This window comes from Colias philodice, chromosome 27 (assembly GCF_061535455.1).
Source record: "Colias philodice isolate Cphi_HAF_F1 chromosome 27, ilColPhil1 Martin Lab GWU primary, whole genome shotgun sequence".
NCBI classification, from domain to species: Eukaryota; Metazoa; Arthropoda; class Insecta; order Lepidoptera; family Pieridae; genus Colias; species Colias philodice.
Genome location: NC_143112.1, coordinates 6,177,855 through 6,197,872, shown reverse-complemented (window position 1 = coordinate 6,197,872; position 20,018 = coordinate 6,177,855). Strand labels below are relative to the sequence as shown.

Sequence of the window (20,018 nt, the reverse complement as noted above, 5' to 3'; positions counted from 1 at the left end):
GAAGCCTGAGGTGTTATGCTTCGGTATTACCAACTGACTGGTATTCTTACTACGCGTATTGAGAGCGTGATAATCGTCTATCCACGTAAGTTTATCGTAGAGGTATGCAGGTCGTCTTGCTTTAATCAGCCGAAATGCGAGTGCCGCTAGATGCAGTGTCCTTCTTTCTTTCATCTTAACAATTTTTTTGTCGTTTAGATACGGTGTGATGTGTGCTCGCCTGGGTATTTTGAAACAGAAACGAGCGCATGCATTTTGTACTCGCTGAATGGCTCGTTCTGTTTTCCCGTAAAGGCGTGGACCGTACACAACGTCACAATTATTGAAGAGTGAAAGAATTAGGGACTCGGTAAGTAATATTCGCACTTCTTCTGACAGATGCTCCCTGAAGCCATACAGAACCTTAAGCCTATAAAAAGCATTTCTAATTAATCCCTCAACATATTCTACTATGCCTTCAAGCCACACCTCCGCGCCCGTTGGATTGGGGAGCGTGAGGTTTTTTCTTTACGGAATTTCTGGATTCGGTCCCCGCGCTCAAGGCCCGCGATAGAAGTTATGCAATAGCTTAAAATCTTATATCTATACTTATATCACAGTAGATATTACGATTTACTACTGATTATATAGCTAAAGTATTTGTTTGTTTACTTTAACGCGCTAATCTTAGGAACCACGGGTCTAATTGGAAAAAAAATTTCACTATTAGATAGTCCATTTATCGAGGAAGGCTATAGGCTATATATCATCACGCTAAGACCAATAGGAACGGAGCAATGCGGGTAAAACGGGGTAGAGATAGTTTTGAATACAGTCTGTTAAAATTTTCTTTTATTTTCTTCTTTAAGACATAATACTTTAAATATCTTAAGTCTTACGTGAACAAAAATCAAAGTTAATTAATACGTTATTTTTAACTTCTAATTTGTTTTATAATTAAACGCGAAACAAGAAGTTCCCACAGTTAAATACTTCCTCATTTTATATCAAAGCTTGGCATTTCTAATTATTTCAAACTTTACGGTATTACATCCATACTTAAATTAGAAATGGGAGAGTCTGTCTGTCTATTACAGTACACAGATTACTGTTACGTAGTACAAAATTTTCTAAAAAAGAGCATGTGTCCCGAGCATACATGTCAGAAGTGAAACTTCTTTGGCAAGATTCAAAGATACCAAAATCGTCGCCTTACTCCATGACGTGACGTTATTGACATGACGCGACTTTGAAATTTTACTCTAAAGAAGTTTCAGTTCATGAAATAACTGTATTTTCACCGATAGGTACTTGGTAAAAGTACAAAGTTTGAATTAAATATAGGTATCAGTTTAAAATCGATTTTAAGCTAGTCAGTCACATACAAACATACAGGCGAATCTAATAATAAAGGCGTGTTAATAAACATAGTAGAAGACGCTTTTAAAAAATATACCTCTTAAGATTTTTAAATAGCCTATGAATTTTGCCCGTGACTTAGCGGGTAAAACCGCGCGTCAGATCTAGTACCTACATAATCAAATAGCAATTAAACGTTATTATTATAAAGTTCAAATTACTTTCAAATCGATTAATACCAAAATACTTGGTTACTGATACGCAATAATTTTATAATTTCCGTCATTTATAAACGAAAATTTTGAAGTTTCAATTAAATGTCTATTGAAAACCTTTTGATAGAAGAATGTTAATGTGAACTTGATTTTTAACATGATAACAAAAACAAAGACTTTGATGTTAATTATTGTGTCAAATGTCTTTGGAATTTTCGAAATTTCCTCGTACGTGTTTGAAGTTTTAGCTAATAGTATGAGAAGAAAATAACCTAGGTATATTATGGTCTTAGATTATGGTGGATCGATTCCCAACATCTTTGAAAAAAATCATCAAAATCCCCAGAAAGTAACAACAACTGCAGTCTAATTGAAAATCGCCTTTTTGAAAACACAAATGGAGGAATATTGTGTTAAAAGTATAGTATTAGTGTAGATTATAGATATCATTGTTCTAACCATAATAAAACGAAATTTCAAAGTAAAATCGATAATTTATCTAAAATAATACCATCTGGCACTATGGCACCACATGGCTACAATTGATGTTGGAATTTATCAAGCGATTGTGTTGAAAAATGTATTTTGGCTTAGGGTCGCGGGTTCGATCGAAAGATTAAACACATTATTAATGAATTTCGCTTGCACGGTATTTTGTTTTTTGTATGATGTATATGAAAGGGGTTTTAATATGTTTGGTGATTTTTTTGCGTAAATATTTTAAAAGTTGTTAAATTTAGTACAACGTTATGTTTTTGCTGTAACATTTCCAAGATCTCATCGTTATAAGTGCATCGTTTTATACACATAAAATTACTGCAGCGATTTTCATTGAAATTAAACTTTTTTAAGTTTAAGTTACTTACATTTGTAAACGATTACTACTTAGTCTTATTATTTAGAGTCATACCTAATATAAAAAAAACAAGCTTATCCTTTTCATCTAAAATTAATGCTCATTATCAAATGCTAATTTGTTGTAGAATTATTATTTATTTATTAATTATAGCAACAAATAAAAAAAATTGAACACTATTTTTTGAATTCGGTTAAATACATAATCGCTTAGTCCTATAACTTGTCCTACAAAGTTAGAATAGCCGCAGTAATGCACAAATTATTAAAATTAATTTACCTACTCGGTTTATTTTGTGAAAGTGTTAATAGTTTAATTTCGTCAAATTGGCCGCTAAACACGTTATTTGCTAAAACATTGATATTTAGTGGAAAGCGGTTTTATAAATAAATTTAACTGCTTTAAAGCTCAATTCATTATGATAAAACCGATATTATGACAAGTTAATTACTACTACTTGTAATGTTTGTATGTTTGGATCTTCGTATCCTTAGAACTGAATCAGCTAAAACATGTTTTTCATCGGCCAGACTAATCCCAATAATATCCTTATTTATATCAATAATGTTATAAACTAAAGTTTGTATGAATGTCACAAAATTACGCAAAAACTGCTGAACCAATATTAAATTCACACATCACATCTTACCTTCTTATTTAACTAGCCATTTAAATCCAAATAGACCCAGTTTATAACCGTTAAAACACAAAGAAGTGACGTCACAAGATGGCGGCATGTATTGCAAACAATGCGTCTGGACTCCCGCCAAATATAGACCAATGCGGATTATAAGATACTACGCTCAATTGATAATGGCTAAGCATTTATATGGGAATTAATTTTTAGTGTAAATGATGTAAAAATTAGTACTTATGTGGTTAGAAATATAGTTTAGGCTTTGGCTAAGTTATTCCGAGTTAAAAAGACCTGTCTCTATCTAGAATTAACTATGTAGACCCTAATACTTTTATAATTTGAAAAACATTTATGAACCCTCCGACAGAGATGAAGAATACTCAATTCCACTGTATTTTTTTGTGTGTTTGTTATCTCAGAACTTTGGACTGGATGAACCGATTATGATGTTTTTTTATTCATTTTAAAGTTAGTGCTTTCCGGTTGGTTTCCTCAGTTCGGACCATTTGCAAGCGGTATAGTTTTTTGTTAAAAATATTTATATACAAAGCGGACAAACCCGCGGGCGGAAAGCTAGTAACAAGTAATAACTACAAAGTGTATACAATTCTATCTACGTAGCCAGTCGATCAATAACTCTGAATACATTGACATTGATGTATGGATACTGGATTATTTCGTTATTTTTAAGGACAAAATCATTAAGAAATAGTAATAATCACACTTAATGTACACAAGGAAGATATAAAGATGCATATAAAATATAATACAGAAGGTGATCTTATCAAAAATTAACTATATTAAAAGTCTTATTGTAAATTTCTCAGTTATTTTTTTTTATTTTTTTTTATAAGAAACAAAAAACCACTGAGGTTTATAGTAATGTTCGTATACAATATTTTAAACAAAACAATTTCGGTATCAAACTATGTACTTCAAAAAGTGTTAAATATGCTATCATCGACATAATCAGCATTTGGTTTCAATTATATTTTAAAACAAGAAATAAAAATCTACCGGCCGAATTGAGAACATCCTCCTTTTATTTGAAGTCGGTCAAAAATACCTACACATTATATCTGTCTGTAACTACTGATCTTTTTTCTGTTACAAATCTATCTTTTTGCATTCTAAAAAATAACAGAGGTTCTCAACATGCAGCGTAGGTATTTTCACTATCTCTCTTTTTAATATCTTAGATCATTAAGAAAAGACAGCCTTATATTTCATCATCACTACATAGTATAAAACAAAGTCGCTTTCCCTGTCCCTATGTCCCTATGTCCCTATGTCCCTTTGTACGCTTAAATCTTTGAAACTACGCAACGGATTTTGATGCGGTTTTTTTTAATAGATAGAGTGATTCAAGAGGAAGGTTTATATGTATAATAACATCCATTAAATAGTGGAGAAGTACTGTTATTTTTGAGGTTTCTAATGTGATGTCGTAAATAATTACATTTTTTTCCGCTTACATTGCAAACGCAGGCTGAACCCTACGAGTTTTATCAAAATAATGTACTTAGTATTATACACATTGAAAAGGTCTACAGAAAAGTCCGCGATGGTATATGTCTATCTCTTATGGATAACCCACAATAACTTTTTTTTGTCATTTACTTTTTACGACAAAGAATGGCAAATTTTCGAAGCGATTTTAACCAATACAGCATTAATCCTTAACCAATTAAATACCTTAAATACATTGTTCATTTAATATAGATCTATATGGCCCTTTACACCGTATGATTCAAGTGAATATTTTCGAAGATATTACAGATTTAAAAATTGCGGGACGTAGCGTTGGCGGCGGTATTCCGCGAAGCTGGAGCGGGCCGCTACGTTTTTATATACAACGTTCACAGTTTTTCTGTAGTGTATTTAGTATCAGCATTGCACCCGTGCGAAGCCGGGGCGGGTCGCTAGTACAAGCTAAATTAAAAAAAAAATATATTGAAATACATAAGAATGGCATATCCAGTACTCTATTTGAAACTTTTTCTATCATGATTGAGTTAGCGGACGGCACCCGGGAGACCAAACGTGACGAGCAAATAGAAAATCGATGGTAAATATTGGTAAATAAGGTTCTATATTATGTGGCAATCAACGTAATTTTTCAACGACTTCAACGAGAGATAATATGTATTATATATTACTAGCTTCCGCCCGCGGCTTTGCCCGCGTGGTGTTTTGATAAAAGGTATAGCCTATGGTCTTTTGCAGGGTCTAAAGATTGTCTGTGCCAAATTTCATCAGACAGACAGAGTTACTTTCGCATTTATAATATTAGTAGGGATTAATAGGGTCTAGTAGGGATATAATATTAACCTTTTGAGAAATACCGATTCACATATATTAGAAACGTATACAATTCGGTACAATAACATATGAGATCTAGAAATTATTGATTTTTTTCCACGGATTCGTCTGCGGGTGAAACCACGCGGCACACCTAGTATATTATGTCTTATGACATTTAGAAATAGCTAATAATTCGACGGTTGAAATAATGTTTAAAATTGTTGAAGTAGTTTTTGAGTAAATCCATTACACTAAATATTATCTTATCTGTTTAATATTAAACAGATGTCACATCATACGTAATCCAATTTGGCGGTCAATCTTCTTAATACATATATATATATATATAAATCTCGTGTCACAATGTTTGTCCTCAATGGACTCCTAAACCACTTAACCGATTATAATAAAATTCGCACACCATGTGAAGTTCGATCCAACTTGAGAGATAGGATAGTTTAAACTTGTACCACGGGCGAAGCCGGGGCGGACCGCTAGTAGATAATAATATTTTATTGTACTTATATTACACTTACGTTTTTTTTACCCGATTGATATATCTAGGAATAAACTTTACATATTTATCGAAATATATGAGACCTTATACGTCGTAATTCGTCATATAAATATTATTTTTAAATCTATTATCACATTCATCATGACGTGGCCATAATCTAATATTTATATTATAAAGGCGAAAGTTTGTAAGGATGTATGGATGTTTGTTACTCTTTCACGTAAAAACTACTGAACCGATTACAATGAAATTTAGCACACATATAGAGGGTTACTTGGATTAACACATAGGATAGTTTTTATCCCGGAAATCCCATGCGAACGGGAACTATGCGGGTTTTCCTTTCCAAACGCGGGCGAAGCCGCGGGCGGAAATCTAGTATTGCCATATTTCATGATTCAATATTCCGCTAACATACGACTTGAAAATATTAAATCCAGAAATACCAATCTAAATCAAACATTAAATTCGTACTTAAAATGGTCCGTACAAGCGAAATTTCCAGATAATCCCAACATTATATTTGAGAAATCACAAAATCGATATACAGCCCGAGCCAAATCCATGGATAAAACTAAAAATTAAACAATACATCGTTCCTTGCCAAGTGTACTATGTTTTGTGATGAATATCTTGTATTTTGGCAGAGACTGGGATGTCGTAAGTTGCATTATGAAGACCTTTGGAGGATCGATGCTTCTTGCTAGGCCAGGTGTTGATTTTTATTTGTTGTTTGTTTACGCCTTGGTCGATTTGGTGACAATAAAAGGAAGCTTAAGAAGTTCTAAGTTTGATTATTATTATCGGAGGAATATATGTATTGTTTTGGCAGAGTAAATATTAATCAGATATGATTGAATGAATCGAGATTTTGATTTATAATTGATGTGAGTGATATCAACGGTCCCATAAGAGAACGAGGTACTTTAATTTGTGCATCTTAATGATAAATTTCTTTGTGTTAAACCGAAAACTAATATACCATTGATATACTTTTTGATCTTATATCTGCATGTTTTAAAAGAAGCCACGTATAGAGCTCTGTCTAAATATAATTATATTTCTAACATAACATGCTATTGAAATTGGTTATCGTTAAATGTAGCGTCTAGAATTTACGGTAACTATCCATTGGATAAACGCATTTGAGAAGCCAGAAAATTACGCGCCCAGACAAAGAGAATTTAATAGTATTTTTTAGTGTAATATTTTCTAAAATAAACTTGTGCTGCTGTCCAATCTGGCGACTTGGCAATACTGAGACGTTAACACGATACGGTTATGTCTTTGAAAATAAGCTTTTATTCGGTTCGAAGTAAATTGTTTGTGTCGTATGGCCTAGATGTGTTTTATCTGCTTTTTTTGCATATACTGCTCTTGTTCCTTGGGATTGGGGTTAATATTTTGGAGTGATGTTTTAAGTGGTTTTAAATGGAACTACTTTTATGCTTTGAGATAATAGTTTATGGACTGTTATATAATATGTATTTGACGTAGATTAGTTTTAGTTTAGGTTACAGAAAGTGATTACAAAGTTTTTGACCTAAATCCTATCCTAAACGCGAAAGTGTGTAAGTATGGATGGATGGATGTTTGTTATTCTTTCACGTAAAAACTACTGAACCGATTACAATGTAATTTGGTATGTAGATAGCTGGAGACCAGAATAAAACATTTTATCGCAGAAATCTTACAGGACGTGAACTATACGGGTTTTTCTTTGAAAACTCAGGCGAAGCCGCGGGCGGAAATCTAGTAGCATTATGTTTCAGATTTCGTATACTTAGAAACACTGGTTTTAATTTAAACAGACACATTTATTTAACGGTCTATTTCCTTTATAGTTAAACTAAATTTACTTTAAGAGTTTGGAACTTAACCAAAGTAGATACAACTTGTCAACACAAACACACTATTTGAACAAAATGTAAAGGCGCCGCGTGACGGATCGAGATAAAAATTAACTTGTTAAGCAAATATTATATTTTCAAAAGCTTAATTACAAAAGTACCGAAAATAAATAAAACTTGCCGCTATCTAAGTTTATACCAATTATCATTTAATTCTTATAATAATAATGTTTGTTTGTTTGTTTGTTAATAACCGGTGGTTTCGTTTAGATGTTTAGTGTAGACGTTTTTGAAGTGAAACTTCTTTATCGGGGTTGCAAAAAAATTTAATGTAACATTTTTCCGTTACGCGCCATCTTGTTTTTATCCCTACCACGCGTGATTGACGTATTTCTGTAAAGTTGCAGTAAATTATTTTTTGAAAAATAAGGTCATAAAGAAGTTTCACTTCTTACGTGTGTACACTAGTACACGCACACATTTTTGTATGATCGTGTTCATTCATATGTGTTTTATAATTTATATTTTATACTAATTACTAACTGTGCCTCGCGGTTTTATCCGCATTGCTCCGTTCCTATTGGTCTTTACGTGTAATATGTACCTTTTGTCTTCCTCGATAAATGGACTATCTAACAGTGAAATAATTTTTGAAGAGAAACTTCTTAAGGCGATTTGAGAGTAAATTTTCAAGCTCGCGTCATGGCAATACCGTCACGTCATGGAGTAAGGCGACGATTTTGCTATATTTGAATCTTGTCAAAGAAGTTTCTCTTCTGACGCGTGTGCTCGTCGAACGCTCTATTTGTAATCGGGAAGATGTTAGTACATTAGAATAATAACATATTGGATGTTTTTTTTTAGTCTCCGGGTCTACTCAACACAACTAGTAAAAAAAATACAATAAAAAAATACAATAAAAAATAAATACACATAAAGTAAAATAAAACTTTTCACCCGTTTATTAGCAGTGCCAATACATTTAGTTGGCTAACATTTTCTTGTGAACTTCCAAGAGCTAACTAGCCTTGCCCCGCGGCGTCGCTCGAACTTTGTTTGGTTAGCATACTTCGCGAGTTTTCTGTGACTTGAAGAATGTTTGAAGGTTGTTTTGTGTTTTTAGGTATAGTAGAACGTGAAGATTATTTTTTGAATTTGAGTTAGATTCAAAGTTATTTTTCGGAATTAAACTTTCATGAGATCAAGATAGATCTTACTTTATCAGATTTCATAGTTTTTAATAGGACACATCCATCGCTTTTACTTTAGTAATTACTAATTATATACATAATTGCTATTATTTCTTTCTGTTACATTTACTACATGTAATGTTTGCTTATTTAAAGTGTACCTAATTACATTTAGCATTCAAACACACAACATTTTTTCAATTTCCTAGTCAAACAATCTAAAATAATACCTCGTAATTGGAACCACTCTACAATTGAACATTATTAATATAATATAATAGCGTGAAATATCGCAGTGTCTTGAAATGTACAAAGCGTGTACTAATTCGATTGAGCAGTGCCGATGCAATTAGAAGTAGTGCTTAAGGGTGTGGATATGGTGATAAGCGGAGCGGTGAGCGGAGCGATTTTGTTGGTAGATATTTTTGACACACCTATTAAGCTATTTGAATTCATTTTATTATTTTCATGTAACTGACATACCTATATACAGCTTATGATCATCGTTATCAGCTTATAGTTGTCTACTATTGGACATAAGCCTTTCCTTAGTAACACGCCACTGAGCGCGAACGTTTTCTCGTTGTCGCCAATTAATGAAATATATTCGGATAAGAAACTTGTCTCTTATAATTGATTGGATTTATTAGTTGAGAATTGAGATGATTTGAAATAAGTTCTACAAATTAAATTTGTTCTGGTCTGTATGTTTGATACATTCTCCAACTAATTTTAAAATAAACATCTACAGATATTTTTAACCGGCTCTTCTCTATGGAAACTGCTTTCTGAATCACTTATAAAGGAGACGATTTTTTTTGTTTGGAGAATAGGCCCACCTCAATTTCTTAGCGTATATTAATGAAATGTGTGTTAATTTGTTCCTTGAAGTCCCCAGATTACAGTGGTGACATTATTTTTACATGTTTTAACCGGAATCCTTAGAAACACGATGTGCAAACATTTACCTCATTCCTACATAAAAACTAACTGATAATGAGCGATTTGTCTTGTGTGACCCATCCGAATCATTGGGTATAATATATTTAAATGAATGAATAAATAAATATTAGAAAACATCACATACATTGTCACGATTCCAAGCTCGGAAATCGGAAACAGCGAAGTTACCACAAACACAGAGACCCGATTTGGTTATAAATAGTATAGAAAATAAGTGATATAAGTGTGTGTACCTCAAGTTTCTGGACCTTATGCGATTTTAGCGAATGGGAAAACTGATTAAATAAGAAATTATTAGTTAAGTAGGTAGGTAGGTACGTGATTTATGACTAGGAGTAGGTACATAATATTAGGATATAGGTAGCCATTTGCACAGCTATGCTATTATTCATGTTCTATTGTAATATTAAACGCTCTTAAGTTGTAGCAATTACATTTTAAAATAGGAAATAAAAACATTGTTTATGTTAAAAACATTACAACTACGACAGGAAGAATCTGACGTCTATCAAAGCAGCCAATAGATGTAACGTTTCGTTACACGGATTTTTTTAGCTTAGTAGAAACAAATTGTTTTATTTGATTAATTACAGGATTTAAAATCGCTATCAATCACATTCTTCCATATAAATAGGAATAAAAACAGTTTCTAAAGTGATTTTTATTTTTATTCTATCGATAAAAACGTTTCGTTCCAGTTATTTTTAATGTTGGCCATTGTTCTTGGTTTCTAGACAGCACTACAGCAGGGATGATATCAAAATAAAGCTTTTTAATTCGATTTCATGATTCCGGTTTCGTCTGTAAAACAACGAAGCTTCAAAATTCATAATATAATTTTATATTTTTACACGTTTTTTTTTTATTACTATACGTTACCGAGTCTTGGTGGGCCCACAAAAAATAGTCTCCTTTCATTATGTACTTTGACATTTCAAAAACGCTTCTATAATATACATATATCTATAGGGAAATTCCTCTTTGTTTAAAACAAGGATAGAGAGTAGTGTTATATAAATAAATGTTTGAGTTTTAATTCGCTTATCGCTTTCGCCTATCAATATCACCCTTCGACCGTGAGCAAAGGTAATTATTGACTTTTCCAACTCCCACCCTGTCGAAGGGAGATAAAGCCTAATTAAAAAGGCGCTGTGTTTCTAACAAAGTTTTTATTTCTTCGAGTGTTTTAGATCGGGTCGGTACGTGTGGATTTGTACTAATTGAGCTTAAATGTATCTAGATAGTTGGATAGGTGTTATATAACTAAAGTATTTCTATAACAAATGTGTTATTCTGGTACATAAGCTTTATGACTGCCGAGTATTGTAGAAACGTGTTCTGTGGTTTTCGCTTGAAAGAGGATCAAACACATATAATGTAAACGTATTATGTACGTGACAGTTTAAGGGTGCACTCACACACATCAGTCACCGTCAAGTCACCGATGACTGATCGGTGACGGTTTGTGTACGTATCCACAAACACCAGTCGCCGTCATGTTGTCCGTCAGTCACGTCGCCGGTTTGACTGAATCATTGAACACATACATCAGGTTAGTCAGTGATTAGACGTGTGTCACGCTAGAGAACATGTAGCAATTATTGACGGTAGCACGACGCTGACTGAACTGAGACGTGACGGCACCGGGTGAGTGGGGATAAAAGTATGATACATGTATGGAAAGATTATTTGACGTGCCTGACCGGTGACGTCACTGATAGATTTCGTGCTGGCGACTGTCGTGTGGGAACAGAGTCATACTAGAACTATTGATACATATTTTTTTTTAATCCTGTCCGGTGACGTGCCGTGACGGTGACTGATGTGTGTGAGTGCACCCTAAATATTACAAGTCAATAACTGCGTTAAAAACAACCGACTTCAAACTTGCACTTGCAACATTTACAAATACAGACAAAAATGCTCATAAAATAAAAACTACTGGGCCTATCCGAATAAAATTTTTATGGGACCAATTCGACACCATCCCGCATCGAACAAAAAAGAATCACGTAAATCGGTTCAGAAACCACGGAGTAATCGGTGTACATACATAAAAAAAAAAGCATACCGGCCGAATTGATAACCTCCTCCTTTTTTTTGAAGTCGGTTAAAAAGAAATAGAAATTTATCAAGTTATGTACCAATTTTCTTTTCTACTCATAGGAATCTGATATAACCTAGATAGACAGTCTAATCAATACACAAAGCCCTACAGTTTCAACACTGCAAAGATACCACTAAAACCTAAATTTAAACCGCAAAATAAACGTCGCAATAATTCATTTCGAGTAATAAATAAACAAGAATTACTCTTCGTGTCCGAAAATTCAAGGGAGCTTCGGGCTTTCATTTTTCAGGCAATTTCCGTTTGTAAGGAAATTCTTTTCAACGGATTGAACGCTCGAGTGAGCCAATACTTGAGGTCTGGTAAGCGTGTGTCGGCTGTGAATGCGGGTTCCGTAGATTTTTATATGGTATAATAAGCGAAGCTACCTATATAATAGCAGCATGGTGCTTTGCCCACCTTTTAAGGACATAAAGTATATCGCAAGCTTAAACATTTTTTTATTCAAAATTCAAATACACTTCGTCTAGAAGCACTTGAATCGGCATAACATAGTTTTACCATTTACCACCGATCGCATTTATTTACTAATTTCAACACTTAAGTTGTAGAAAGAGAAACAATGAAAGTGCATATTAAACTATAATAATATATTGTATCACAAGTGATAACTGCGTTAAAAACAACCGACTTCAAACTTGCACTTGCAAATTTACAAATATACAGACAAAAATGCTCATAAAATAAAAACTACTGGGCCTATCCGAATAAAATTTTTATGGGACCAATTCGACACCATCCCGCATCGAACAAAAAAAGAATCACGTAAATCGGTTCAGAAACCTCGGAGTAATCGGTGTACATACATAAAAAAAAAACATACCGGCCGAATTGATAACCTCCTCCTTTTTTTGAAGTCGGTTAAAAATAAACCTATGATATAAAGTGAAGATAAAAGATATTAAATAAATTAAATACACCCGCATGATACTTATCATGACGTCAAAGAAAATTGGCATAGTACATGTATTTAATTGTAAAACGATTTCCTTTCATGTTTATTTATAAATTTTAGTTATAAATTTTAGTTAATTCCGACCTCTTATTGACACAATATTCTATAGCAAAAACCCTTAGGTATAATTAAGTCCCTAAGGTTATAATATTTTTATTTAGATTGTTCATACGGTACCCCAAAACGAGTGAACGCGTGAACGTAAAGTAATAATAACCTGCTAAGGACTTGAGGGTTTTTGGAGTCATGCAAAGTACGCTCTTTAGGTTAAAATATAATTTTTTCTGTTTTTTCGTTCCAGGATAGGTAAAAAGATTGATTCACATTCGACCTTTTTATATGATGGATGAAATTTCTTTCTTATTCAGTAGATAATTGAAGTGAAACTTCTTTATCGGGGTTGGAAAAAAATTTAGTGTAAAATTTTTTCGTAACGCGTGACATTTTTCCGTTACGCGCCATCTTTTTCTTATCCCTACCACGCGTGATTCGACGTATTTCTGTAAAGTTGCATATAGTAAATTATTTTTTGAAAAATAAGGTCATAAAGAAGTTTCACTTCTTACGTGTGTACACTAGTACACGCACACATTTTTTTATTTTTATATTACTATTCATTGCATTCAGCTGATATGTTTTATCAATCTTGGTTGCAAGATTCGTTTGTTAATCGTGCTAGAGTACTCTAATAATTTAAATAAATGCCTATTGTGAAGTATATTGAATAATCAGGCTGGATATTGTATTGTTAAATATTAAAGCCTACTTAAGCTATATACATAAACAAGCAAAAACACCAACAAAAACCCAGCTCTACAAAACTCATAATAAATAATACACTAGCAAAACAGGAACAAACAGCGAGCATTTCAAATTAATGACGTAAAAATCTCAACAAAACGAAGATAGTGTATTAAAAATTGAGAAAAAAGTATAAAAAATATAACCCGCCGAGGGTTGTCAACCACTGGCCACAACAAAGCGGAGTTTCCCACCTTTGTATAGAGTCAGGGGAGCAGAACCGTCCGCTAGACAGCAATATCCTGTTTCGTGGTCACGAGTTTGGAGCGGAAGCGATTTTTATTACACTAATATTATAAAACTGACGATTTGGCTTATGTTATATGAATATATATTCCATGAATAAATACTCTTTAAAATTGGTAAATTATTGTTACTTTTGTTAGACTTTATATCCGGGAAAACTATAACATCATAATACGACTGCTAGGAGCGCAGCAGTAATGAAAAATGCAAAAAAAGTTATGTGGGCTAGTTAGTATAAAATAATAATAAATGGTATTTATTTATAAGAATCATTAAACAATTTTAAACTTTAATCCCATTACAATAAGTATTATTTCGATTTTAAAACTATATTTAAACTAACGCTAATTCCTTTCACTTGTACCACACTTACATTGTTATAAATCTGTTTTGTTCACACTAATTGTCAAGAGATTTTGGTTACACACAAGAATTGTATGAATGAAATCTAAATTATTATGTAAGGTGTTATTTTTAATTTAGACTTTAGTTTCAATTCTACGGCTCCATCTATGTATTTTTAAAGTGAAACTTTTATTACATCGTCTCAAACTTTTTGGTCTGTGTAGCGCATGTCGCGTGTATCGCGGCTGCCGAGTAGGTATACCTACTCGGCAGCCGACCGTCACGCGACATGCGCTACACAAAGCAGTGTTCGGAACCGTTCGAACAGTTTCACTTTTACCGTGCTTTCATAAAACCACACAACATTTTTCTTTTAATTACATATTCTAAGTTTGTATAACAGTTCGAGAGTAAATATGTAATCTATTTTAAATGTTCTTTTCTTCATCTTGAAGTAGTATTTTTATTAAGTTCCAACTCTATGGTTCCGTCTATCATTTTTTTTTAAATTCATCAAAGTTTGCACCACGGTTCGGGAGTAAAATCCTTGAAATTTTACTTATAAATATATTTCAATACGAAACTTAATGTAATTTAATATGAATTACTCATTATCTAAGTAACAAATCTACACAAAGGCGGTAACTGATTTGATGATGTTTTCTCACATGGGTGTGTCGTGAATCGTGACGTACGCGTATAAGGAAGTTATTAATTTCGTATGTTTGTTCATTAATTACGTAACAACCGCTGATAAACAGTGATTCTGGTATTAATTTTGCAAAGCGGAAGTTTGTTTTAGATATTCTATAGAATTTTGCAATATGCGAGATATTTAATTTTGAATGTTTCTATACTATTATTATTAATGCGAAAGTTTGCCATTTGCAATGAAGCAATGAAAAATGCTGAAGACCTTTTTTTTAAAGTGGGGAAATCTTGCATAGATACCCACGGCCCCCGGGGAAGTAGCCGTGGGTTATGTCGGATTCTTACCAACTAAAACCCCACTGTGTTCCGCCGAGCCGCTTTAATGATGGGGCCGCGGGTATTGGTTGGAATTCTTCCGCGATCAAATGCTGAAGATTTTACACCGATAGCTTTAAATTTTTAATCATAATATTACGTACTTAGGTAAATTATAATTTAAAAGCAATTTATAAATATTTGAAAATTTTTAAGGTCTAAAATAAGCCGGCGAATGTTTGATTCTTTCTCGAATTTTTTATCTAATTTTCCTATTGTTTACATTTTTCGATTAAGATTTGAAATAGGGAATGAAATTATTATTCCCCGCTTTTATTAAGTGTCCAATTATTAAAATAAATTGTTATATATCTATACTAATATTATAAAGAGGAAAGGTTTGTATGTATTTATGTATGTATGTATGGTTTTCACGCATAAACTACTGGACCGATTTTGATGAAATTTGGCACAGACAATCTTTAGACCCTGAGAAAGAACATAGGCTACTTTTTATTGCAAAATATGTACCACGAGCGAAGCCGGGGCGGACGGCTAGTAATTAGTAAAATGATCCTATAAAGATGCGGTTTAAATCATAACAACGAGTATTCCCACGGCTGATCTTGCGGTCAGATCGGTTACAAGCTGCATTATGAAATCGATATTATATTACTTGAAATTGTGTAAAATGCGGTTTAGTTTTGATTGAAGTGTTGTTTGGTGTGACAAACTTATTCTCTACTACCGGTCCACCTCGGCTTCGCCCGTGGTACCTACATATTTATGTTTTCTCTACATAAGATCCATCCTCGTACTACAAGGAATATAATAAAAAAAGAATTATCGAAATCGGTCAAAAAGTTCACGCGTGATGCCGTGACCAAGGAAGACGGGTTTCATTTTTATATAGGTACATATATAGATATAGACTATATTTGTGTCAATATCTATATCTGTATCTACTAAAACTATCACTAGAATTATACTAATACTAGCTTTTCGCCCGCGGCTTCGCCCGCTTTTACGTTCAGCGCGCCTAAAGATGTTTCACTTCATAATAATAAAATGTCTTTTTAGTTCTCACAACATTAAAAGGTAACGTAATCCTGTTTTTCTCGATAATACTAAAAACAAACACATTGTCAAGTGGAAAAGTTTCACTTAAAATAATTATTTATTTAATAGAATTAGATTAACTTATTTGAACAAAACAAAGTCTAGTTATTTATATTTGTAATTCGGAGTAAATGTTTTTATTGTATTATTCGTACTAAATTCTATTATTTGAGAACTTAAAACAAATAAAATGGTACAAATATTTTCATCAGTAATCACTACAGTATGATAGACAGTAGTATAGTCAGTACAAAACAAATCGCTTTCTCTGTCCCTATGTCCCTATGTATGCTTAAATCTTTAAAACTACGCAACGGATTTTGATGCGGTTTTTTTAATGGATAGAATGATTATACTCTGTCCATTATATTATTTGCTTTTTGACAGCTTCACGCCTATGTTTAATTGAATTGTCTATGTTAAAATGTCATACAAGTAATTATCGTACTTCATGGACAGGTCCCGCCCACTTAGTGATGCCTACACAGAATTATTCAATGATGGGTCGATAGATTAAAATAATCGATAGAAATACTTTCTAAAATATATCCGATACAGAAAAACTTTTCTATTATGTTATATAATTTAAACGTAAAGACAACCAAATTGTAAGATAGAAACCAATAAATAATAAAATATTAGTTTAGTTTAGTTTTAACATACAATGCATAGATATGTGGTCTTATTATTATATATCTTATTAGTACGTTTACGTTGTAATTATTATTTACGTACCTGATTCGATTTATGATAATATTTTGAATTTATAATTGAAATGGTACAACAGTCGATAATCTTTTGAACATCACTTCTGGTATCACCCGTCGAGCTGTCAAAAAGCAATTCTTATAGTGGACAGACTATAAAGAGGAAGGTTTTAACATATATTTTTTTAGGTTTTAGACAAAGCGTGCGAAGCCGCGGGTGGAAAGCGACTATTAAATATAATACTGTATCCAAATGAAATTCAATTTTTCCTGAAAAAAACAAAGAAAATAGAAATCCACATACAAACCGCAAAATTTACCGCCACGGTTGTCAAGATAAAAAATATATTTGACAAATTCCTTATTAATATTAATATTTCATTCTAAACTCATAAATTTAAATTTTGGCGCAAAGCGAATATTTTCCGTTAAATCATTTCATGTCGGATTACATTTTGGTGAAAAATTTGCGCGGGAATAGACCAAATTGGACTTAATTTTTATAAAAACAATTAAAAGATAATTTTGTTTTAACTGTACTTATCAATACTTCTATATTAATATTCTAAAGCTGTTTGTTATGTTTAAGACTTTGTTTGTTTGCTTGTACGCACTTATCTCAGGAACCACGGGTCCGATTTGAAAAATTATTTCACTATTTAATTATTTACACATATTTATCGAGGAAGGCTATAGACTATATTATATCATCACGCTAAGACCAATAGGAGCGGAGCAATGCGGCTAAAACCGTGGAACACAGCTTGTTTTTTATAAAAAAAGACGGGTTGCACTCCGGGAGTGACGGCAGAAGTGAAAACTTGATTATTAACGTTCAGCATGTTTGATATTTAGGAATGGTATCCGTCTTACGCATGGAATATAAGTGTGCTAAAAAAAAATCCGTTACGCTTTTTCGATCAGGCCACGTGTCCTGACGCGAGTTTAAGATTTTATACCCAACGCCCCTAAAGAAGTTTTCACTTCAACAATGAATTATATTTAAAAGATAACTATGTGTTTATAATAGTTTTTAATATAAGAGTCGTGGGACCAATGAAGACTGCTTACAGAATTTAAAACTTTATTACTTGAGTAGTACTGTTTAGTTTTAAGTGGCTAGGGAATTATTTGAAAACAAAATTTAAATCCAAATGAAAACTTTGTATAATTTCTACAAACGTTTAAAGATGTTTGTATTAGTTTTAAGATTATAGTTTACTAGCTGTTTCGCGCGGTTTCACCCGCATTGCTCCGCTCCTGTTGGTCTTAGAGTGATGGCCTTATAGCCTTCCTCGATAAATGGGCTATCTAACAACGAAAAAATTTTCAAATCGGACCAGTAGTTCCCGAGATTAGCGCGTTCAAACAAACAAACTCTTCAGCTTTATAATATTAGTATAGATTTTAACGAATTGTGATGACTGATGACCATTTGGTGACATTACTTGCTGCAATTTATTTATTTTAGTTTAATAAAAAAACTGCTCTTACGGCTTTGTCATTATCAATAACCATTTTTTTGTTCTACACATTTCATTTATATCAACTTCGTAGTTTCGTCCGTTCGTAAACCTTGAAAACTATGAATAAAAATAAATCATATATCTGTATGATGCAATTAAATGTAGTATTATAGTTATTTTACTATCTTACATGATCTTGGATTTTTTTAAATTTATAGGTACTATATCAACGTGTTTCCCCATGTTCCATGCTTCAATCGTATTTACATGTACTGTATTAACCATATATTTTTGTTTCAGCACCCCCAAATTCAGTGGAGATCGTGAACCACCCCCACAACTCGAAACTGGAGGTAAAAGAGGGGGAGGATGTGGTCCTCGAGTGTCAAGTACAGAATGCGAAGCCAGCTGCTAAGATCGTATGGTATAGAGGCAATCAAGAGATGAAGGGGGATAGAGGTATGTACTTTTTAAAGTAATTATCGTAATCGAAGAAGAGACAAATCAAATAAAGCAAAAATCATTGAAATCCCTTCAGCCGTTCTTGAGTTATAAGCGGTTATATCTATTACGCCTTTTTTGTAAATATAGTACCTAACGTAGTAATATAGTTTATTCAATCTCAAACAAACTCAAACATTTATTTATTCAATTAGACTTCTTCGAGAAGCACTTTCTAAACGTCAATACAATATATTTTTAACATTTACCACCGATTCGGAAAGCAGTATCTATGGAGAAGAACCGGCAAGAAACTCCATAGTTGCTCTTTTAAATCATTTCAGTATTACAATTTAATTTTACAAAATATTATTAGGTATATAAATATTCTATACCTACTGCTACAACTATAATAAAGCTGACAAGTTTGTTTCGTTGAACAAGTTAACCTCAGGAAAATATATTCCTCTTAAGAACGGATGATGAGATAGGCATGTAAGTGAACTTAGCAGATCATTTTTAGCAGATCAAAAAAAAAATGTGAGTTCTTATCGCGTGCAGTTGAGTTCTACAGTTCCTGATAAGTACTTTTTAGAAATAGTTCTGGCGTTTTTACCTTAAAAAACGACATTTGAAAAAAATGATCTGCCAACTTCCCGTAGCAGATCATTTTTAGCAGATCAAAAAAAAAAATGTGAGTTCTTATCGCGTGCAGTTGAGTTCTACAGTTCCTGATACTTTTTAGAAATAGTTCTGGCGTTTTTACCTTTACAAACGACATTTGAAAAAACCCGACCTGGACCCGGCTTAACGTGATGCTAAGACGTAATGCTACGACGTGATGCTAAGACGTAATGCTACGACGTGATGCTACGACGTGATGCTACGCTGTGATGCTACGGTGTGATGCTACGGCGTAATGCTACGGCATGTGTTACGGCGTGATGCGTCGGTGTGATGCTACGATGTGATGC

At 32.9% G+C, this 20,018-nt stretch overlaps 1 protein-coding gene across 1 annotated transcript in view; it reads left to right on the top strand.

The window, feature by feature from the left end:
* sns (nephrin adhesion molecule sticks and stones) overlaps positions 1 to 20,018 on the top strand; it is a 207,634-nt gene that overhangs the window by 94,563 nt on the left and 93,053 nt on the right. The window contains exon 5 of the mRNA XM_089711862.1: positions 18,904 to 19,062. Within this exon, the coding sequence (XP_089567988.1) occupies positions 18,904 to 19,062 (159 nt within the window). The remainder of the gene's footprint in view (positions 1 to 18,903; positions 19,063 to 20,018) is intronic.